This window comes from Phragmites australis, chromosome 2 (assembly GCF_958298935.1).
Source record: "Phragmites australis chromosome 2, lpPhrAust1.1, whole genome shotgun sequence".
In the NCBI taxonomy this organism is placed as follows: domain Eukaryota; kingdom Viridiplantae; phylum Streptophyta; class Magnoliopsida; order Poales; family Poaceae; genus Phragmites; species Phragmites australis.
In genome coordinates this window covers 35,118,119-35,142,087 of record NC_084922.1, presented here as the reverse complement: position 1 = coordinate 35,142,087, position 23,969 = coordinate 35,118,119, and the positions used below count along the sequence as shown (strand labels likewise).

Here is a 23,969-nt window from a genome sequence, read left to right as displayed (position 1 = left end):
GAAAATAGAAATACCAACTCTGATACCATGGCGATCTGCGAGATATGGCCCCTCGCGTCAGTATGCCAAGGCGTGCGGATCAGAGATCATCGCCGTGTGCCCGTGTCGGCTATGGCTTCTTTTCCTGTGCCTTAATGTCTGATACTATGCTGAATTGATCGCCTGTATGCCTGTGATCGTGAACCGGTTGATCCGCCTTTTCTGCTGCGAGCTTTGCGGCTATGGATTCGAAATTTCAAGTTTCCTTCAAGAAAAGATTTCACGGGCATACCATACCATGCCCCATCTCTCCCCGCTCGCACGCACTGGCCGCTAATGGACTCGTTGCCTTGCGGCCCGCGCGCACGTTGGATCACACCATATATGTTGCATCAGTCAGCCTTGAAAATGCTCTCTAAACAGGCCCGGCCTTCGAAGCCGAACTCGCCGCTCGAATATTGGGCTGAATTCCATCTACGCTCGAATACCGGTGGGCCGGTGGCACGCCCTTAGCAAGGCTAGCGGTGGGGGAAGCATATATTATAAAAATATATTTAGAAAGGTCTTTACAAAATTTATCTATATTATTTATCTAATAATTTAATGATTAAATTAAAATATATATAAATATGTGTCGTTACAGAGAAGAGTATAAACACATGTCATTACATAGAAGAGAATTTTTTTAATCCTGAATCCTATAAAATTTGCTTGCAGCGAGTGCAGCAAAACTCGTCGGCCGGCCAGGCGGACGCGCGCAACCCAACCGCACGAAGACGAAGCGAGGGAGCAAGAGAGCGGCGGCACAGGGGCGGCAGCACGGGTCATCGAGCCGTGCGCCCGTTGTGGCTGCCTTCCGATTCACGGCTGGCGCGCACCGTTTGGCAGGACGTGGCCACGCGGATGCTGACAAGAGACCGCGCCGGCTTTTTCAGATCGCCAACAGTGGCAAGTTTTAGTGGAGTAGGTACTTTTGGTTCATCTTGGTGCCCGATTTCATGGATGCTCGGTCTCCATCTGACCAGATGGGTAAAAGAACAGACACGCTTACTGCCAGACCTGCTCGCTCGCTCCGGTCTAACTGCGGTTCCAGAGTTGATTTCATTCTTGTACAAATAGATGCTGAGTCTTATGGCAGATTAGGAGAGGAGACGATCAGCACAAGTTCGTGCCACCAGAAAACAGAGCTCATGTAGCCGTGTACTCTTGTGTCGTGCATGCAAAAGTGTATGCTACTTTTTTTTTTCTGAGGGCATCGAAATATTCCATCCCTGCCAATCCTTCAACCATGTGAGCATTTGGAGGCTCTCAAAATGTCTTGAGATAAAAGGAGCGGGGACATGCATGTAAACGCATAATTATGCAGCATCATTTTGTCAAGGGCACTATGCATGATGAACTTAAGTCATTGCTGCACAGGCCCCCTCAACCGTCTTTAATCATTCTGTATTTCGCCCCTGCTTTTCTTCCGTGTTTTTGTACGCTTTGCTTGCCTTGCCTCTTCTTTGGAAGTCATGTAGGCAAACACTGCACCTTTATGTTCAGCAGTAAGCATCGCCAGGTATCTGCGGACTGCCTAAGACCAACTCCAGCAAAGGTAGTATCCAGTGCTACAGTACTCCGCAAAAGTACTGTAGCACTGGAAAATTAACTCCAGTGGATACCGCATCCATTGCTACAGTGCCAAACAGTGATGCTGCAGTGTTGCGGAGAGAGAGCGGAGGTCTGTACTTTGCGGACTACTGTAGCACCGCGCATCACTGTAGCAGTACTGTAGCAACACTGCTCCCAGAGACTGCCAGTGGGCCCGGATGCAGGAAAACGCGTCGGGTACTGTAGCAAGTACTGTATCACACTGTATCAGCACTGTTTACAGAGGCTGACAGACGGGTTCAGAGAGAGAAAAAGAGGAGTAGAAGATAGGAAATGGGGGTAGCTGCTGGAGATGAAAAAATAAGGGACGCTGTAATAGTGATAGAGGATGCTGTAATAGTATTTTTGAGGATGAAAATTTGAAGTAGCTGCTGAAGATGGTCTAACATGTAGTGTTGGACAGGCATTTTCAGCTTTTGGCCTAGACCCTGACACCACTTCTCTGAACCATTATTATTCCAATAAAAAAGTTTTCTATATGAAAACACATAGGCCTGCAAAAGATCCGTCGACCATCTATGGCGTCGTGTTTTAATAATCTGCACGTATTTGAACGTGCGTGATCACAACATTTTTGTCGTCGAAGCAAAAGTTTCTCTGGTCCGCGTGATGATTTGAGTTCTCGAATTGTAGATAGCAATAGAGCTTCATGTTCATGCATGCCATACATAGGGTCCACGAAAGACAACATTGCTTTCCCCCGGTCACATGCACGAACGATGAGATTCCCATCGGCGACGGCAGCCGCTGATGATCGAGCCAGCCACCATTTCAATGGGGGTTCTTGGCCGACTTCTTGCCTTCTCGCAACGTCCAAGGTCTCGTGCTCTTCGGTTGGTCGCCCGTCGAAAACTGAGAGATGCGAGAACGGAAAGCTCAACAGCATCGCCCGGTCTCTCTTTCTAATCCTCATCCTCCTTATCTCGGAGAAAAAAGCTTCCGGATGCACCTGTGATCAGTGTCTTGTTGCATTCGTCCTTCAGTTTCACTATTTATGTATCTATGCACGATTTGCTTCAGACGCTGGGCTAGGAAGAGGCGATTATAACATCCTTCTATGGAATGATATGTGATGTATGACCTCCCAACCATCGGCGTCTACGAATGCAGTTCAGCAGTTGCACCTAATGATGTGAGTGCTGAAAAGAGCCCTGCCCTTAAATGGTAAGTAGTAGCAGTAGGGCGTGTTCGCTAAGCTGTGTCATGCTGTTTGCTTGCCAATTCATGGTTGGTCGATTCATCGGCGCTCCAGTGTTCCAGATTGGACATGGAAGTTAACTGGAACACCGTCATGTTTTCTTCGATAAAGTCATGAGAAAGCAGTACCAAGATAAGAGGAACACCAGCCTCAGCAGGAAGGGCGAAAGCTCGATCTGTCCATTCTAAAGCACATGGTAAAGCGAGAGAAGGTGTTCTGGGTTATCTCTGCTGCTCACCGTCCATCCGTGGACGGTTCAAATCAGTGGCTTTATTTAGGTATGAAGACACGGCACAGAAGCAGCAGGACTATGGGTAATTTACTACACCACGGACGTTGATAAGCATCCAAAGACGGGGAATAAAGAAAGGGTGAGACGAGCAGGAATGATGCTTTGCCCCTCCGTCGCTCTCTCAGTCCACAGGACCACAGTGCTGGGCTCGGCATCTCTCTCTCTCTCTCTCTCTCTCTCTCTCTCTCTCTCTCTCTCTCTCTCTCTCTCTCTCTCTCTCTCTCTCTCTCTATCTATCTATCTATCTATCTCTCTCTCTCTGCATGGCTGCCTGCCAAAAGCGTCTGCGGACTCCTCTCGTTTGTATGTGCGTGCCGATGCGCGTCCACCGGAGCAAAAGCAAAGAACATTTCACCTGGAGAGGAGCGCTCCGCTGGGCTTTCGATTGAGTGATGCTCGTACCACCGCCGAATAGATTAACGTGACGCCTGCTGACTTTCTGCTTCGCCCGACAAGGCGAAAACCAAAAGAACGGGAACAAGCTGGCAAACCGGTATGCGCTCCCCTGCTCCCGTAAGAGAGGAGACCAACGGATGCATAGTACAAAACTGTTTGGACTGTCGTTTCAAAAAGAAAACGTTTGAATTGGTGAACTCACGCCCGTTGAACTGCCAGAGCTCGTGAACGATTCCAAAGTTCGGAGAAGATCTCGAACGCGTAGGCACATCCTGAGATTTCAGGCCTCCACTTGCGACGTCAGGAAATTCGGATGGATGGATTTTGTATGAGTCATCGTACGTGGGGTGGGGACTGGAGATTTGTTTCGATTGTGAAACTATAAATTCTCCAATTAAGGGGGCCCTCGTGTCGTCTTTATATGCATAAGAAAACAGGAGATGGCAACGAAAAAGAAGGAGCAACTTGAGTTCTTGCCAGCAGAGCATTTGTCCCCTTTGACGAGTTTACTGGAAGGAGTGTAGTAGTATAATGCTGCACGCATCTCCTGTGTATGGCACTCCGATCATGTACCCGCGCCGGTGTAACACCAAAAGAGGATAAGCCAGTGATTGCACTGTTGCACAAGAGTTTATCGCGACTTTTGAAGGTGAGATTTTGTACCACATGTTGTACTGGTTTTGACCTTCTTTTGGGATGAGTTGATGCACCGTTGCCTCGTTCAGATTCACAAACCAAAAACGAAACGTTGCATGACATGATGACACACATGGTCCTTCAAATATCCGGTTGGAGCAGTGGCAAGAGAACCTGGTGCAACAGTGGTTTGTTTATTAAAGCTTCAGTTTTACTAATTGTTAAAGTTAGGTATCTTTTGCTCTATAAATTTGTGAGCTGGAGTTAAGGATACATCAAAAGTATTTAAATGAGTTATATTTTTATTATTTTAAACTAAATTGTAACTTTAAACCATTTTAGTTTAATCTAAAACTCCAAATTTAAGATAAAGCTGAGATATAGAGACATCTAAATCATAAATGTCCAATCCTACCTGCACATCTTTATAATGAAGTTTTAGTACTAGTACGTTCTCTGAAAAAAAAAAGTTTTGTTACTATGGTAAAAATAATTGCTACCTCTGTTCAGAAATAGTAAATGTATTTTTTTAGCTTGGCTTCAAAGTTAGATTTTAACTAAGATTTTTTCATAAAATATATCATTTATAGCTACAAAATCTATATAGTGTGAATTTATTTTAAATTATGAACCTAGTTATATAATTTTTATACACTAAATATTCTTATAATTTAATTAAATGTTAATTAAAATACGTAAAATTTGACTTTTCTACAAAAATAGGTTTACTATTTCTAAATGAAGAGGGTATCATACTACTCTGTGATAAAAGAAAAATACTCCATGTCTACACTAGTAGTGCTAGTATCGGGTAATTTTTTTATAAGAGACTCTACACCGTGCCATATTTAAGCATTTTACTTGGGCCATTTTTGAGGTTTGGAAGTTGGAAGTTTGGAACTCACCAAAGTGCCAATAATGTCAAGAGCATCCATCCACCCCCCTCAAATCCAGTGCCGCACCAAATCCAGGACAAGAATTTACCACCTCTCAACCGATCTGGTTGCCTCGTGATCCCTCCCACTCCACCCTGGGATAATTCATTCCTGTCATTGCTAAAGAGTGAAATCTAGAGAAGATCATAAATAAAGAGAGCATCTATAGAATGTCACTTATGTAGTTAAAAGTAGTCACACTATGTTATTATCCCTTCCTCCTCTCCATTTCTATTTCTTTTTAGCCTGAAGTGATTTGTGCATTGATCATTTTGCCTTTCTCTCTATCCAACACAGCAACAGGTGCATTTCAGCCTTGGCTCAACCAAACTAGTGTGAATAAACTGCTCTCGAGCATAAAAGTTTACAGTTTGACATATTGTCTCAAACTCCTTTTTGATTACATATTGCCTCAAAGCTATCCAAAAATCCTTCACGGTCAGAAAAGTCTCACCCACCTTGATCTTTAGATTTTTCTTGTCAATTGCAAATCTTGGCTCAACATATGCATTGTCATCAAATGGAATTTGTGCATCATGGTCAATCTTCCTCACACCATATTTCTCGATTATGTGCAATCTTACTGCCTCATCAAGGACCCTCAACCCTAGAGACATAAACACCTCATCATCCTCCATAAATATATCAACATCATTCATCAAAGCAGAGTCCACATTCTCAATATCAGACCCACTTTCATCATCTGATTCTGATACACTACTTGCTTCCTACAACTGATTAGGCTTCCTCTTTAATGGCAATTTCTTCATTTTTTGTTCCATTGTGATGCTACTTTGATAACTAGGTTTAATTGCAAACTCAACAACCAAAGTGATTATCTTGCGGGACAAAAAAAAAATCAGAAATGCAGATTCCAAATCCATGTCGGTGATAATACTCTGTAATCCCCTCTTTTCAGTGTTCCAAAACCAAAAAGCAAGCTCCTGACAGCACCTCCAAATGGTTTTGTTTGCTAGATCATTCAACAGATTGCACATCAAGTACCCACCAGCTATATCTACATCTAGAACATGATCTTTAGCCTCCAATTCAGTCACACTGCCGTCATCGAGAAACATTGTGTAACCCAGCATTCTCTGACTTAACGTAAATTGTGTCTTTGACTCATTCATGTACATGAAAGGTGTAACAAAAATTTAGAAATTGCTCCTATCCATCAGTCCTAAACGGATAATTTCAAATTGCGCACTAGTCCAGTAAGAGGTCAAATTGAATTCACCTTTCATAAGCTCTGGTCATTGCCGCCTTCAACCATGATGGTCGCGTAACTCCTTTACAACGCCATCCTCCACGCTCGAGCCCAAGCCATCACCACCACCCTCCGCACGCACGCCGAAGCCTATGCTGCCCCCTGTGCTGTGCGCATGCCCAAGCCGCAGCCCCACGCGCGCCCAAGCCACACCCCCAGTGCGCCCCAAGATGTGGTGCGCCTGAGTCACGTGCCCGCCGGCCCCGACACTCGGGCCCAAGACTCCGCGCGCATCGGCGCATGCCTTAGCCTTCACCGCCACTGAGTGTTAGCGTTTGGTTGTGCATGCGTTTCTTCGTTCTGTTCGTTTGTTTTTGTTCAATTTGTGACTGTTGCTGTGTTGGATAGGGAGAAGGGTAAAAGGGTCGAAGCACAAATTACTTTCTGCTAAAAAGAAATAGAAATAGAGAGGAGAAATGAATAATGATATAGCGTGACTATTTTCAGTTACAAAAGTGGCATTTTATAGATATAATCTCTTCATTGATAGTGTTTTTTAGATTTCACTCCTTAGCCATGCAAGTGGAATAATTGGATCCCGCCATCCTCGCCTCTACCTCTCCCTCTGGTCTTCCATCCCACGTAGGAGTACAACACAACAAGAGCGGACGCGCTGAGCCCTGTGGCCTGCGGGGGTCGCTTCCGCACTGCCAGCCATTACTGCCCACTCGCCCCCACCTGCCTCACCGGGCCCGAGGAGCACGCCAAGGGAGGCAGCGCCCCATGGACCGCAGCGGCGGCTCGCCCACGGCGGAGCGCCGCCGGGGGATCCGGCGCCTACTGCTGGCGCGAGGTGAGGCTTCTTCCTCCTACTCGCCGCCACCGCCGCCGTCGCCGGCGGTGGCGGAGGAGGGTCGGGTGAAGGGGTTCGCCTCGGCGGCGCTGCGCGGGCTGGGGTGCACGTCGGCGGTGGCCTCGCAGGCGTACGCGCCCGGGGCGGCGGCGGCGGCGGCGGTGCGGTCGTCGGCGGACTGGCACGGGCAGCGGCGGAGGAGGGGGAAGGAGAGGAGGAAGGAGAGGGGCAGTGGGGGACGAGGAGGCGGGGGACTTGTGAGCGGGGGGATCGGCGCCGACGTGTGGTGCGCTCCCGGGATACCCTTCGCCGCGGAGGCGTCGTCGGTGGACTGCGTGGTGGCGCGGCACCAGATGGGGAGGGGACGCGGCGGCGAGGGGGAGAGGTCCCACAGAGAGGTGCGTGGATGGCTTCTTCGCTTCGATCCTTGATGTGTCCTGTGATTCGGTTTATGTTTCGATCTGTTCGTACTCAAATTTCGTTCGTTTTGAAAGGATCACTCCTCGGTGGCTGGAGGGTGGTTAATTTTGATTTTTTTCTTTTTTTTTCTTGGTGGCTGGAAAACAGAGGGTGTATATATGTGCTCATCTTTTACTCCTTTTCATCTGCTGGTGAAGAAATATTAATTTTTGTATTTGATTTTTCTGGTCCTCTGGTTGCTGTTAGCTCTCAAGAATGGCTATGCTTTGTTTCAGGTTCACATCATTTCTTGTTCCCTTTCAAAATTGCCATTATTTCCCATTTAACCTTGACAACTATGATTACGGACGACGTCAATATTGTTTAAGGTCAATGTGATTTGTTATTTGTTCTCTAGTCATTTTGCATCTATCCTTATCGCATTGAATTCTTTTACTCCCTTTATGCAAATGGAATCTTTGCCGTGTTCTGCTGTATTGATGAGCTCACACAACTCTTCTCACCTGAACAGAGGCCGTGCTTGTCCCGGAGGGTGACTGTGCAGGAGCAGATGTCCTCGTCCTTCATGGACTCGCCGCCGCCGCCGCCGCCGCCGCACCACTTCGATGCCCCTTTCTTCGGCGCCGACCTCATCCCCTCCGGCCTCCTCCGCCGGATGCGCGGGTACCGTCACTCCCCCGGAGGCCTCGAGGAAGAGGTACACAGCAGTACAACACAATGCCTAGTAGTACTAGTACTAGTACACTGCAACAAACGCTCGTTCTTTGCCTGCACAAATAAACTGCATCCATAGCTTTCATAGGGTAGGGTCGTTAAGCGCGTGATTTTGACATGTTCGTGCGGTGATGCATGCGTGGTTACGTTGTTCGGTAACGCCCCTGTTGGGCGTTGGAAGTGGTTGAACTTGCTCCTTCCGTGCACTAAACGTGACGCGAGATCGTGGCCTTCGTGGAGTATTATTAACAACAAACCAGTAACTTAAACAATCACAATGATTACCAGAGGTTGGAGCCGTGGAGTAGCGGTGCATATGTTATCTTCCATTACCTTCGAAGCAGTTATGTAACGATCAATAGAATATTTGCAAGTCCCATGCATAGAGGCACGTAGCAATTAGCAAAATTCGACCATGTACAATGGGCGTGCGTAGCAATGTTTGACACCTAGGATAGCTTAGGTGCTTATTTTGCTTAGCTATGGATCGATGCCTAACAGATGCCTATGCGAAAAATATTTATACAATACAACATTACAACCATTGAAGCACCTACAAAGAAATGCTTTCATTACGAGAAATAAGTTTCAGGTTGGTGCTTATGATGTGTCTATATTATCTCTATTTAAGCACCTTCTAAATAGATGTTGAACTGTGCATGCCCTTATGAACCAGTTGGTGATGATGTAGGGGTCCTGCTAAGTTAAAGTTTAGGATGATTGCGGTGGAGGAAGAACTGAAACCGAGAGCAATGTGGTCATGGAAAGAGACCTCGCAACCATGGCCGTGCTCTTGCCTCCTCCGTCTTGTGTATTCCAACATCCAGTGCAAGTATGAATGCTGGATACTGGCGTTGAGCTGGGCAGACATGGTGCTGAAACGGTTACCTGTTCTTAACTGTGCTCTTCCAGAATGGGGTCAGGAGTCGTGGAGCACCTGGTACTGATGAACAATAATATGGATCGCTCTCTTTTGGCATGCTGTTCTATTGGATCGTACAGTGGGCAATAGGTAGGAATGGCCATGATGGTGGGTGCTAGAAGCTAACCATTTACGGTTTGGTGCCAACCTGCTCTGCTGGACTGAAATATTCTTTAGTGCTTAGGGGACCAATGCTGCTTATGATTTGCTTGTTGCTTCAGTAATAATCAGATCTGGAGTTGTAGCCATTCCTTCAACACGTCATGTGGGCACCTGGCTAGTGATGGCCCCTACTTAATCATTGAACTTTTTTAAGATCCACGAGCATTGTTAGTCCGGTCTATACAGGCGCCGGCGCCTATTGACAGATAAATAGGAGCAAATTGTGTTCATGTTCTTGGCTGGCATTTTCTAACCCGGTTAGCGATTGCAAAAAAAAATGCTAAAAATAAGATGGTATGGCCTACATATTCATCTAGCAGTTTCAAAAACTTGACTCAAACTGTTTTTAATGTTGCAGATCATGATGTTTCAAACACGAGTATTGCTGGGAGGAATGAGTATGTATGATCGGTACCAGGATTGGCGCCTTGATGTTGACAACATGACATACGAGGTATGGCTCTCTCCCTCTGTATCCTGCACTTTTGTAAATTGTCACTGCCATCATGATCATCACCAACCATGTTGCTTTACAGGAGTTGCTCGAGCTTGAAGACAGAATTGGATATGTCAACACAGGGTTGCGTGAGGATGAGATCACTCGCAGCCTTAGGAAGGTCAAAAACCCAGCCTTCGGTTCTTTCCGGTTAACAGAAATGGAAAGGAAATGCAGTATTTGTCAGGTACGCCCAAACCTCCGTTCTCCTTGCTCCATGATTCCATGGCTTTTCATTATATGAGCACCCTATGGCCGAAGCTTAAAAGTCAAATGCACATTATGTTGCAGGAAGAATTTGAAGCAAATGAAGAAATGGGAAGGCTTGGTTGTGGCCATAGCTATCATGTTTACTGCATCAAGCAGTGGCTCTCTCAGAAGAACGCTTGTCCAGTTTGCAAGACTGCGGTCAACAAGACTTGAAATCCATAACTCCAAGCGCGTTATCTGTATCACTGGGGAAACTGAAAGTCCTGTTGTGTCTTGTACAGTTCGTTACATATGCTATTGTATAAACACAACATCCATTCGTATGCATTTGCAGATAGAAATGCCATATTGTGGCCATCTCTCATCAAATCTATTGGTTCCGACTCCTTAGGGTAAATTCGAAAAGGTTCCGGTAGCAATTAGAATGAACCATTTGTTTCCTGTATGTGTTTCGTCATCTCCAACAAATACTCTAAAAATTCATCCCCTATAATACTATTGTAATATCCACTAATACTATTACAGTATCCTTTATTTTTTTTATCTCCAACAGCTACCCTATTTTCTACCTTTTATTACTCTTCTCTTCCCCTGATACAGCAGCTCAACATCTCCCGCAAAAATGCAGTCTCCATCCGGCAAAAGTGCAACCTCCGCATCACTGTAGGGGCAGAAACGGCGTTCGTTGGAGATGGATACAGCAATAGCGCTAGAAAAGGTGCGGATGCAGAGTTTGGAGAAGGTCTAACACACTGACGCTGTATCACGTCAGTTTCTTTGGGCAATTATACATTTCATCTGTCCCACGTTCCCCCATCCAATCATGCCCGCTCTTCATATTCAAGCGTTCATTTTGCAACTGCTAAAGCACGGAACACCACATTTGAAAGATTACCACTCAAGTCTTATCAAATAATAATGGTGTACTTTAAATTATATTTACATTTAGAACCAAGAAATTTGGGGCAACAAGATCCAGAGAGCTAAAAAAATATATACATCGGTTCCAATGGTTACAGTGTTTCACCAATCTGACCCAAGATGCCAGAAACCTAATGTCCGTCTCCCCAGTGCTACTGCTCTACAGTACCATTTTTACACATCCGTTTCAAAAAGGAAGGGGCCTGTTTACAAGCTATCTGGTTAAAGATCCAATAACAGACCATAACGGCACAACCAATCAGTGTTCAATTTATCGATGATAACTAGTCAAAATTCATGGTTACCGAGCTTATCGCTGCGGTCCCGTTTTAGAAACCGAATGATAACCGAATTTTAATTAAAAAAATTGAAAAATAAAAAAAATAAAAAAAACATCCTTAAAAAACTATAGACAATTTTAAGACCTTATGTGAAATTTTTTTCCAAAAATAATATCGTTTGCATTATATTCTATAGGGAGGAAGTTTGAAAAAAAATAAAAAAGTTGAAAAGTACAGCTCAGTTATTAACTTATGTTAAGGAAAAACTTAACATGCAAACACATATTTTTCTTGTGTAGGACGTATCTTAAGAGGATCTTTAAAACTGATTTCACTTCATTTAGATTAATTTCTCCATAATTTTTACAAAGTTCACAAGCATAAAGTAAATATGTTAATAAAAAATATTGTAATTAATTTTTTAATATCTACCATTATTTTTTCTACATAAAGAATAGTACAAATAAACTAATAAAAATAGTTTCACTAATTTTAAAGGTGTGATGGGTCAGTTATGAATTAATCTAGTCACAACACATTTACACAATACTGTATATTACAATAACTAATTCATGAGTTCATATATTTTTAAAAGACATAGAATCATGTAAGAAGACTAACAAAATTAGTCTCATAATTTTTTATTAGCAAAGAGTAAATATGCATTTAACTTGGTTTAACAAATATATTTTCTCACAGAATTTTTTTAACTTTTTTATGAGTATAAATATTTTTATCATGTAGATCATATTACAAGTAAACCAACAAAATTTGTTTCACTTGATTTAAAACTCAGATGAATTAGTTGTTGATTTTACAAGATTGAGCCAATTTTTGAGGTTTTTTCGAACTTTACTGAAAATCGAGAAAACTGCTCGATAAATCGAGAAAACCGAGCGGTTAACTACAAATCGAGCGGTTACCGACAATACGAAAAATTCAAAAAACCACTCGATAAATCGGGAAAATCACTCGGTAACCGGTCCGATTCGACCGGTTACCGAACGACCGAACGGAGAATCTAGCATTTTGCATCCAAATTTTAAATTTTAGCAAATAAATTTTGTGCGAATTTCAACCGAATTTCGAACGGTTATCACGATAACCGCGCATTTTCGGTTACCACTAGGGACCGGTTACCGACACCCCAATGGTAACTAAAACCTTGCAACCGATTCCAGTGTAGACAATTCCTGTTGTTAATGCACACACGGTTTTGCACAGATAAACTACAAACCTGGTTTGTAGAATGGGAAACAAAACGAGAATCATTTTTTTACCTCACTTTTCCATCCCATTTTGATGATTTCACCGTGTCTCAATGAGGGGTTGACCATTTACAACCACTTGTCTGATTAATAGAACTTAAGAAAACACTTTGTCATGCTGAGAGAGGAACTTAAGAAAACACTTTGTCATACACGGGTACACTTCATGGACAGCCTGCACATGACACATCACGGAACGTGAAGATTAGTACATGGAATCAAAGACTGACTCATAGACCGCAAGTACCACTTATTGTAAACGTACTTTCCGCCCTCCATCTAAGTCATAATGTGCATAATGAGGGCCTTCAGGATTTCCGAAAACCTTGTACGTGATCAAATGCTGAGGAATTGGTTTCACGGTTTCTGCAAAAACAAAGAAAAGTCAACAGTGCATAAACAATAATTCTCCTAAAGAAACTCAGAAAGATGATAGTCAAACAAGGATAAAAATAGAATCTATGTTTTATCTATATAGGCTCAAACAAGATGATAGTCGAACAAGGATGAAAGTCAACAATTTATAAACAATAGTTTTATCTATATTAATTCAGAAAGAGGAAAATCAAACAAGGATAGAATCTATGTGCATTAGCTAACACCACCGTCCATTGCAGTTACAGATAGCCAAGCCAGGAAAGAAATATTAATTTTTGTATTTGATTTTTCTGGTCCTCTGGTTGCTGTTAGCTCTCAAGAATGGCTATGCTTTGTTTCAGGTTCACATCATTTCTTGTTCCCTTTCAAAATTGCCATTATTTCCCATTTAACCTTGACAACTATGATTACGGACGATGGTCGTCAATATTGTTTAAGGTCAATGTGATTTGTTATTTGTTCTCTAGTCATTTTGCATCTATCCTTATCGCATTGAATTCTTTTACTCCCTTTATGCAAATGGAATATTTGCCGTCTTCTGCTGTATTGATGAGCTCACACCACTCTTCTCACCTGAACAGAGGCCGTGCTTGTCCCGGAGGGTGACTGTGCAGGAGCAGATGTCCTCGTCCTTCATGGACTCGCCGCCGCCGCCGCCGCCGCCGCACCACTTCGACGCCCCTTTCTTCGGCGCCGATCTCATCCCCTCCGGCCTCCTCCGCCGGATGCGCGGGTACCGCCACTCCCCCGGAGGCCTCGAGGAAGAGGTACACCGTAGTACAACACAATTCCTAGTAGTACTAGTACTACTACACTGCAACAAACTCGTTCTTCGCTTGCAAAAATCAACTGCATCCATAGCTTTCCGACTCGAGCGGTTGGTGCGCGATCGCGCCGCATGAAGGTTCCCATGACGTGCATAGGGTAGGGTCGTTAAGCGCGTGATTTTGACATGTTCGTGCGGTGATGCATGCGTGGTTACGTTGTTCGGTAACGCCCCTGTTGGGCGTTGGAAGTGGTTGAACTTGCTTCTTCCGTGCACTAAACGTGACGCGAGATCGTGGCCTTCGTGGAGCATTATTAACAACAAACCAGTAACTTAAACAATCACAATGATTACCAGAGGTTGGAGCCGTGGAGTAGCGGCGCATATATGAGCGCCTATATTAGGGCATGCACAATAGAGGCGCGTAGCAAAATTCGACCATGTACAATGGGCGTGCGTAGCAATATTTGATACCTAGGATAGCTTAGGTGCTTATTTTGCTTAGCTATGGATCGATGCCTAACAGATGCCTATGCGAAAAATATTTATACAATATACAACATTACAACCATTGAAGCACCTACAAAGAAATGCTTTCATTACAAGAAATAAGTTTCAGGTAGGTGCTTATGATGTGTCTATATTATCTCTATTTAAGCACCTTTTAAATAGATGTTGAACTGTGCATGCCCTTATGAACCAGTTGGTGATGATGTAGGGGTCCTGCTAAGTTAAGGGTTAGGATGATTGCGGTGGAGGAAGAACTGAAACCGAGAGCAATGTGGTCATGGAAAGAGACCTCGCAACCATGGCCGTGCTCTTGCCTCCTCCGTCTTGTGTATTCCAACATCCAGTGCAAGTATGAATGCTGGATACTGGCGTTGAGCTGGGCAGACATGGTGCTGAAACGGTTACCAGTTCTTAACTGTGCTCTTCCAGAATGGGGTCAGGAGTCGTGGAGCACCTGGTATTGATGAACAATAATATGGATCGCTCTCTTTTGGCATGCTGTTCTAGTGGATCGTACAGTGGACAATAGGTAGGAATGGCCATGATGGTGGGTGCTAGAAGCTAACCATTTACGGTTTGGTGTCAACCTGCTCTGCTGGACTGAACTATTCTTTAGTGCTTAGGGGACCAATGCTGCTTATGATTTGCTTGTTGCTTCAGTAATAATCAGATCTGGAGTTGTAGGCATTCCTTCAACACTTCATGTGGGCACCTGGTTAGTGATGGCCCCTACTTAATCATTGAACTTTTTCAAGATCCACGAGCATTGTTAGTCCGGTCCATACAGGCGCCGGCGCCTATTGACAGATAAATAGGAGCAAATTGTGTTCATGTTCTTGGCTGGCATTTTCTAACCCGGTTAAAAATAAGATGGTATGGCCTACATATTCATCTAGCAGTTTCAAAAACTTGACTCAAACTGTTTTTAATGTTGCAGATCATGATGTTTCAAACACGAGTATTGCTGGGAGGAATGAGTATGTATGATCGGTACCAGGATTGGCGCCTTGATGTTGACAACATGACATACGAGGTATGGCTCTCTCCCTCTGTATCCTGCACTTTTGTAAATTGTCACTGCCATCATGATCATCACCAACCATGTTGCTTTACAGGAGTTGCTCGAGCTTGAAGACAGAATTGGATATGTCAACACAGGGTTGCGTGAGGATGAGATCACTCGCAGCCTTAGGAAGGTCAAAAACCCAGCCTTCGGTTCTTTCCGGTTAACAGAAATGGAAAGGAAATGCAGTATTTGTCAGGTACGCCCAAACCTCCGTTCTCCTTGCTCCATGATTCCATGGCTTTTCATTATATGAGCACCCTATGGCCGAAGCTTAAAAGTCAAATGCACATTATGTTGCAGGAAGAATTTGAAGCAAATGAAGAAATGGGAAGGCTTGGTTGTGGCCATAGCTATCATGTTTACTGCATCAAGCAGTGGCTCTCTCAGAAGAACGCTTGTCCAGTTTGCAAGACTGCGGTCAACAAGACTTGAAATCCATAACTCCAAGCGCGTTATCTGTATCACTGGGGAAACTGAAAGTCCTGTTGTGTCTTGTACAGTTCGTTACATATGCTATTGTATAAACACAACATCCATTCGTATGCATTTGCAGATAGAAATGCCATATTGTGGCCATCTCTCATCAAATTTATTGGTTCCGACACCTTAGGGTAAATTCGAAAAGGCTCCAGTAGCAATTAGAATGAACCATTTGTTTCCTGTATGTGTTTACAGCTTACCAACATAAGGGTAACACACTGACGCTGTATCACGTCAGTGTCTTTGGGCAATTATACATTTCATCTGTCCCACGTTCCTCCATCCAGTCATGCCCGCTCTTCATATTCAAGCGTTCATTTTGCAACTGCTAAAGCACGGAACACCACATTTGAAAGATTACCACTCACGTCTTATCAAATAATAATGGTGTACTTTAAATTATATTTACATTTAGAACCAAGAAATTAGGGGCAACAAGATCCAGAGAGCTAAAAAAATATATACATCGGTTCTAAAGGTTTGTTTCACCAATCTGACCCAAGATGCCAGAAACCTAATGTCCGTCTCCCCAGTGCTACTGCCCTACAGTACCGTTTTTACACATCCGTTTCAAAAAGGAGGGGGGCTGTTTACAAGCCATCCGGTTAAGATCCAATAACAGACCATCTAACGGCACAACCAATCAGGGTTCAATTTATCAATGGTTATTAGTCGAAATTCACGGTTACCGAGCTTACCGCTCCGATCCAATTTTAAAAACCGAACGGTAACCGAATTTTAATTGAAAAAATTGAAAAAAAAAAATTCAAAAAAATCCTTAAAAAACTATAGACAACTCTAAGATCTTTTGTGCTTTTTTTTCAAAAATAATATCGTTTGCATCATATTCTATAGGGAGGAAGTTTGAAAAAAATAAAAAAAAGTTGAAACATGCGGCTCAGTTATTAACTCATGTTAAGGAAAAATTTAACATGCAAAAACATATTTTTCTTGTGTAGGACGTATCTTTAAGAGTATTTTTAAAACTGATTTCACTTCATTTAGAGTTTTATTAATTTCTCTATAATTTTTACAAAGTTCACAAACATAAAGTGAATACGTTAAGAAATATCATTGTAATTAACTTTTTTCTGTCTGTCATTATTTTTTTACATAAAGCATAGTATAAATAAACTAATAAAAGTTGTTTCACTAATTTTAGAGGCGTGATGGGTCAATTATGAAATAATCTAATCGCAACACATTTACATAATCCTGCATATTACAATAACTAATTAATGAGTTCATATATTTTTAAAAGACATAGGATCATGTAAGAAGACTAACCAAATTAGTTTCATAATTTTTGGATTAGCAAAGAGTAAACTATGTATTTAACTTGATTTAACAAATACATTTTCTCACACAAACTTTTCAACTTTTTTATGAGTATAAATACTTTTATCATGTAGATCATGTTACAAGGAAACTAACAAAATTTGTTTTACTTGATTTGAAGTTCAGATGAATTAGTTATTGGTTTTACAAGATTGAGCCAAATTTTAGATTTTTTTTTTCACTGAAAATCGAGAAAACCGTTCGATAAATCGAGAAAACCGAACGGTTACCGACAATACGAAAAATTCAAGAAAATCGCTCGATAAATCGAGAAAATCGCTCGGTAACCAGTCAAATGGTCCGATTCGACCGATTACCGAACAGAGAATCTAGCATTTTTTTTTGTCCAAATTTCAAATTTTAGCAAATAAATTATGTGCAAATTTCAACCGAATTTCGAACGGTTATCACGATAGCCACACATTTTTAGTTACCGCTGACGACTGGTTACCAACACCCCAACGGTAACTAAAACCTTGCACCCAATTCCAGTGTAGGCAATTCCTGTTGTTAATGCACACACGGTTTTGCACAGATAAACTACAAACCTGGTTTGTAGAATGGGAAACAAAACGAGAATCATTTTTTTACCTCACTTTTCCATTCCATTTTGATGATTTCACCGTGTCTCAATGAGGGGTTGACCATTTACAACCACTTGTCTGATCATGAGCTCCTTTACCCGGACATCCTGTCCAAAATTTTTTGCCGAGTGTCGGACACTCGCGTATCCGTGTCGGATTCCGACATCCGTGTCGGATTCCAAGTGGTATTTGGTGTGTCCCAAATTTTTTTGCCGAATCAAACACCCCGACACGAGTCGAATTCCGACACCCGCACCTGTGTCCATATAACACAGATTATGAGAACTTAAGAAAACACTTTGTCATGCTGAGAGAGGAACTTAAGAAAACACTTTGTCATACACGGGTACACTTCATGGACAGCCTGCACATAACACATCACGGAACGTGAAGATTAGTACATGGAATCAAAGACTGACTCATAGACCGCAAGTACCACTTATTGTAAACGTACTTTCCGCCCTCCATCTAAGTCATAATGTGCATAATGAGGGCCTTCAGGATTTCCGAAAACCTTGTACGTGATCAAATGCTGAGGAATTGGTTTCACGGTTTCTGCAAAAACAAAGAAAAGTCAACAGTGCATAAACAATAGTTCTCCTAAAGAAACTCAGAAAGATGATAGTCAAACAAGGATAAAAATAGAATCTATGTTTTATCTATATAGGCTCAAACAAGATGATAGTCGAACAAGGATGAAAGTCAACAATTTATAAACAATAGTTTTATCTATATTAATTCAGAAAGAGGAAAATCAAACAAGGATAAAATCTATGTGCATTAGCTAACACCACCGTCCATTGCAGTTACAGATAGCCAAGCCAGGAAAGAAGGAAAATATAACTTTGTGGTATATGCTAGCACTGTGGAGCCTCAGTCCTAAGCTGCTAGCTTGTTGACAACTAGTTCAGGAACTAGTTCAAACTCGAATATTCATTTTATAGAAAACTGTTCATGCTTTGATATGTTCAGTACTACAAAAAGGATTCATAGTTGCAAAATAATAAAGGAAAAATGGACTTGTTGCCAAACCGTAAACAGCTTCTGGGAGGTGAATCAGATCCTCATCTCCAGCAAGAGTAAGCACCGGAACTTTGATTTTGTGAAGATGCTCCTTGAAAAAGAAGGTACCGGTCTTATTGTGCAGCCCGCCATCACGGAATGCAGTGGTCAGCTGTAATAGAACCTTTGCTGGTACTGTGCCTGAATGCCATGTCACGAAGCACAAAAAATGTTAAGAAATAAAGATGACAAAACTCACCATAACTAATCAAATTGTCTGTTTTGAAAAATAGCATTTAGATGACAACAGTGTAACTGATCAAATTGTATTGAAAATAAACTGGATCCAGGAGTTAAGAGCCCTTGAGTATTCAAGCGAAACGGGGATTGCTCCATATGGTCTGTCGGAAGCTATTTGAACAAGGATGGTTCCTGACAAACTTTGGGATGGCAACATGCCAACATCCAACAAATTACCAGTAATGTCTCAGCTACTTTCAAGGAATGTACCAACAAATACTTCGTCTCTGCTATGTGGTTTTGGAGAAGAAAAACACCAAAAGCAGTGCTCCTTCTGTTTATGGCATTGATCTAGGAGGAAGCAGGTTCTGTACACTAGGAGGGGGAGGAAGTTCTAAGAATTGCTTAAGAGTCAACATTAAGTAACTGACTTAGCTAATCCCATGGATGTTGGGGAGCAAAGATAAACGATCAAATGGAAAAACCAAACAAGAAAAAAAATGCATGATGACAATCCATCCAGGAACTTTAACTTACAAGGAAAAAGTACCAGGGACAAAGGTTAGCACAAATGATACTTTTGTTGCATCCACAGTGGGTTGCAGAAGCCTTGATGAATAGGCGAGGGGCAAATAAATGGTACCACTTAAATATTCAGTATGTCATACAGTAAATGCAATTGTAGTAGAAGCATTGATATACCATGAGGAATAAATATAGGCAGGATATCATAATACTGAAGTGTGATTGCATGACCTTGAATTTGGACTTATTGCTTATATGCTAATATGCATTACTCAATGGATATGATACCAGGAACAGTTTGTCAAAGGTTCCAGATCTTGATATCAAGTAGATAAATAAAACTTGCAGTCATTTACATATGTTTGGGCAAATATTTGTGGTTCCAATGGTAAGATAATGTTGGTTTGTTACACTACAGCCTTCCAAGCCTTACTACTGGTTGAAAGTAAGACAAACCTTTTTTTAAAATAAAAAATGTTGCCAGCATTGCTACATAGAAACGATATGTAGGAGAAAAGGATACAGGTTGACAAGACATACCGCACTTTGAAACCATTGCGTACAACAAGATTCCTCCCATGGAATGACCAATGGCAAGCAATTTCACATCCTTTGTTACACTCTGCTTTCTTATATAATCCATCTGAACAATAAAAAAAGATTGCACACTTCTTACAGAGGTTTCCAATGTATCATCTGGCTGGTATATAAGAAAGGGTATATCTACAAACCACGGCAGGTGCATCCTCCTCAAGATAATGGTCAAAGTCCCAATCGTAGATAATAATAAACTCCAATTGTTTCTGGAGGTCTTCTATGGTTGCGGAGAGGCGTTCTTGCCAGCCAAATAGTCGAGGTAAAACATTTTGTTGGCCTTCCCCAAGAATCTTCACAAGGCGCTGGCTTAAATTGCTAATTTGATCAGATATCATTGATGTCTGTGGCAACTCCAACATACCTAAAATCTTTTCTGAAACTCCTCAAGACTAGTTAATGAGGCATTGGGAGCAAGTTCTGACACTCGATCAAAAAACTGTCAGCGATGTTTTTTAGCCGGCTATCTTTTACATAACCTGAGAATGTTTCACCCAATTGTGCCAAAGCATTTGATAACTTAGTCACCAGCTGTGGTTCTTCCGATGTACTTTAAACAACCATATTCTTATCTTCTATTACTGGAACTTCAGAAATCTTAGGTTGATGAGTGGACATGTCCTTGGCAGGAACAACAACATTTGCTTTCCCTGTAGAACTTTAATCTGAACCAGAATTAGGGGACATTTCCAACCTGGCGTCGGCTGCAGCTAGTTCTGATCCATGCATGCTCAGGCCTGCACCACGCACTTCAACAACCCATGTATCAAAACCTTGCATAGACATATGACGAGCAAATGAAGCCTGTCAGCATTTCATATGTATCAATTACAGTCAAGGATCAAAAGGAAGTCATAAAGAAAAGCATGTAATCATGATCAATTACAATAAAAAAAAAGTAAGGTAGTCAATTCATAATTTTTGTTCTCAAGAATTAAGCCTAGCTCAGTTGGTTGAGGGTGTGGATGTACGCCTAGACCACCCAGGTTTGAGTCCTCTTTGATGTGAATTTGGGTGCCTATATCTTCTTATTAACAATGCCAGCTAGTTCTTCCTAGGTTGGTTGAGTTTATATATATAACGGGTGTACATACTCCCTTGTACTCCTAGGTGTACATACCCCCCCTCTAACGGGTGTTCAGAAATGAGTATATACATCTTAGAAAATATTATATACTTCACTTGTAAAGAAGTATATATATCTCATAAGGTAGTATATACTTCAGTTATAACGAGATCAATTGTGGATCAAGCCGGGAGTATGTACTCCCAGGAATACAAACTAGTTTTCCTTCTCGAGTCTTGAGTGTTACATGTAACCAGACAGCAAAGAAAGCCTGAACCACAAAAGAATTGTAAAAGGAATACCACTAATGTTTTTAAATAGGAACATAAGAATCTTAGAAATAATTTATCTCCTGCTATAGAAGAGCAACAACAGGATAGGCCGGCAGCTACTAGGACAGTAAGATAATAGAAAACTGAGAACTAATCAATCATTTTTTCACTAAACATTCATGCTTATCAAGGCAATGCACTTCGCTGCCATACAGCACACAAGTTGATACTTCACTCGAAATTTTGTCCAGCAGCATCCCAACTTTGATAACAAGTACTATCAGTATGCAAGGAAATACTCATTTTTTCCCTCATAAAATTTTAGTACTTCATAACTATCACCAATACAATTAAATAAGCATATGCTTGTTCTCATTAAATTTCATAGTAGCTACATATGATTTTTCATTCTGATATTCACTTACTCTGTAGTTAGATGATCTACTCTGTGCCCATAACATGTGCTACCATGCACATTGCTGAAACAAATATTTATATTTTGTAGAATAATTATTACAGCATCCTAGAAACAGCAAACTGTGTAAAAAATGCTGATAAAGAAAACATAATTTCTTGAAGAAGCAAATGTGCAAACTGCTCCAATATGTTTTCATTAGCTTTTTCGTTTGTTCAGAACTAAGATAATTCTGCATCCAGAACTAAAACGTTCAACAACAACATGGAGCCCTTTCTGTATTTAATTTTCCCTATTCCTTCAGGAAATAATACCAAATTGAATCGGCAATGCCATTAGCCCATTATACAAATCTAATTGCCAAACTATACAATGCATTTTTCTGTTTGAGCAATGAGCACAACGAGCAATGCACAATCTGCAGCAATTAATGAGACATAACGCGAATTTTGTTCACAGAACAAAAGGTGTACTGTTTGCAGGGTACTTTATCCACATCAATGGCGTCATTAAATTATAGATAAGCAGCTCACCCCCGGGGACAGGTCGAACCCAACGGCGTTCGTGGCCACTCCGGACAGCAGCATCAGCGGGTGGTTCCTCTTCGGCGGCTGCGATGAACCAAGCGAGCACCAAATCAACAACGGAGCAACCCTAACGAAGCACCCCAGCCGCAGCCTCAGGCGGCGGGCGGTACCGCCATAGCGCGAGCCGCCACTCGGTGCCTGGCACCGGCGCGTAGTGCAGCTCGTCCGCGGTGCATATCGTGGGCTTCGCCGCCCCTTGCTCACAGGGCGGCGGCGAGTCGCGGGAGGAGGCGAACGCGCGGAGCCCCAGTGGCGTGGGAGGAGGGGCGCACGGGGAGGCGCGGGGGGAGGAGAGGTGCGCGACGGCGGCCGCGGCCAGGAAGGCGCGGAGGTCGGACGCGTGGGGGGGCTCGCATGGCGCCGGTCTCGTTCCCTTCGGCGATTGGGATCCTCGGTTCTGGTGTGTTCTCTGGCTTTCGACTTTCCTCTCGTCTCCGGTTTTGTTACGGCGGCATTACCACGTTTGGTTTCGTGAGCCGAGGTGCCGCCATGCGGGAAACCAGCTGGGGTGGTGCGGCTGACTGGTGGGACAGCTTCTACAGCAGTCGCCGTCTAACCGGAACGACAGATCTTGTGACCTGAGCGGAAGTTGCAAAAGATGGGAGACGGACCAGCTGAATTCGTAGCGTTGATGCTGTCGTGCTTCACGCGGTCACGCAGGCGTCATGTTCTTCCCATTCCAAAAAGGGAATATTCAGATGAATTACTTCCGAAGCTAAGAGGTTGTAAGAGCCAACTCTAACTGACTGGGCAAACGACTCGCTATGGTTAAATTTAACGATTCAGATTTTAAAAAAACGGCTCTAACCGATTCACCAACACACTTTTCATTTTTGGGCTCGCCATCTCCAATTCGGCAGGAATGAAGGAGATGATGATACGGGTACCTACTGTGAACAGTACTCACCGGCTCTTAGTTCTTTTTCTATCTTCGATATTCAAAACAGTAATATTCTGTTTTAAAAAAAATTCTAAAACTTTTTACGTGTTTTATAATCCATATACAACATATTTTAATTAGATTCATCTAAAAACATGTGTAGAATATAAACTAAAATTCTCTAAAAAGACTAATTTTATAAATTCTAACAATTGTTAGGTCCCCAAATAAATTCCAAAAATCTAAAAATATCACTATTATTCTTCTTATGTGATGGATTGATTTTGAAAATTATTTCTAGTCCTAGGTTATATGGTGAATAATTGAGTTCCTTTGTAATGCTCTCTATATATATTTTTATCATTTCATGTGATATTTTTTTTAATTCAATTTGAATTCAAACAAAAATCAAAAGCATATAAAATTTAGCTATTAGCCATCGCAAATATTTTTTATTTATAGAATACTAATAAAATATAAGTGAGTGGAACTTAGTGAGTGGGATTTAAGGAGTGTGTTGAAGCGTGTAGAAAAATAAAAAGAAATTTTTTGGAGATTATCTCTATATAAAGATATAGGGAGCAAGATTTAAAAAACCGGTTGCAAATGCTCTAAAATTGTTTGGTTGAACAACTCAATAAGCCTAATCAAATATTAGTCGTGGGCAAAGGTAGGATAATGCCAAAAACAGGTCAACAGTTATTTGTTCGTGAGCAAGCT

The 23,969-nt window shown here is 42.2% G+C and overlaps 2 protein-coding genes, 1 long non-coding RNA gene and 1 pseudogene across 5 annotated transcripts; 2 read left to right on the top strand and 2 right to left on the bottom strand.

The window, feature by feature from the left end:
- Nucleotides 1-6,882: 6,882 nt before the first annotated feature.
- LOC133908530 (uncharacterized) lies at nt 6,883-10,445 on the top strand. Its single transcript, XM_062350599.1, has 5 exons — nt 6,883-7,550; nt 8,084-8,269; nt 9,729-9,824; nt 9,907-10,053; nt 10,158-10,445. The coding sequence occupies exons 1-5, from the start codon at nt 7,083-7,085 to the stop codon at nt 10,287-10,289; spliced, it is 1,029 nt and encodes a 342-aa protein (XP_062206583.1). The 5' UTR covers nt 6,883-7,082; the 3' UTR covers nt 10,290-10,445.
- A 2-nt stretch (nt 10,446-10,447) lies between these two features.
- Nucleotides 10,448-13,157, bottom strand: LOC133908531 (uncharacterized). 3 transcript variants are annotated; one of them, XR_009908218.1, is made up of 3 exons: nt 12,812-13,157; nt 12,559-12,721; nt 10,448-10,938 (listed from the first exon to the last, which is right to left on the bottom strand). It is a non-coding gene; the product is annotated as an uncharacterized LOC133908531 (long non-coding RNA). The 3 variants fall into 3 exon arrangements; XR_009908217.1 differs by having other exon boundaries at nt 10,448-10,935; XR_009908216.1 differs by lacking the exon at nt 10,448-10,938 and having other exon boundaries at nt 12,493-12,721.
- A 108-nt stretch (nt 13,158-13,265) lies between these two features.
- Nucleotides 13,266-15,854, top strand: LOC133908529 (probable E3 ubiquitin-protein ligase HIP1). The gene is made up of 5 exons (XM_062350598.1): nt 13,266-13,362; nt 13,506-13,691; nt 15,138-15,233; nt 15,316-15,462; nt 15,567-15,854. The coding sequence occupies exons 2-5, from the start codon at nt 13,545-13,547 to the stop codon at nt 15,696-15,698; spliced, it is 522 nt and encodes a 173-aa protein (XP_062206582.1). The 5' UTR covers nt 13,266-13,362; nt 13,506-13,544; the 3' UTR covers nt 15,699-15,854.
- Nucleotides 15,855-16,480: 626 nt separating this feature from the next.
- Nucleotides 16,481-22,978, bottom strand: LOC133908528 (uncharacterized; annotated as a pseudogene).
- Nucleotides 22,979-23,969: the final 991 nt, after the last annotated feature.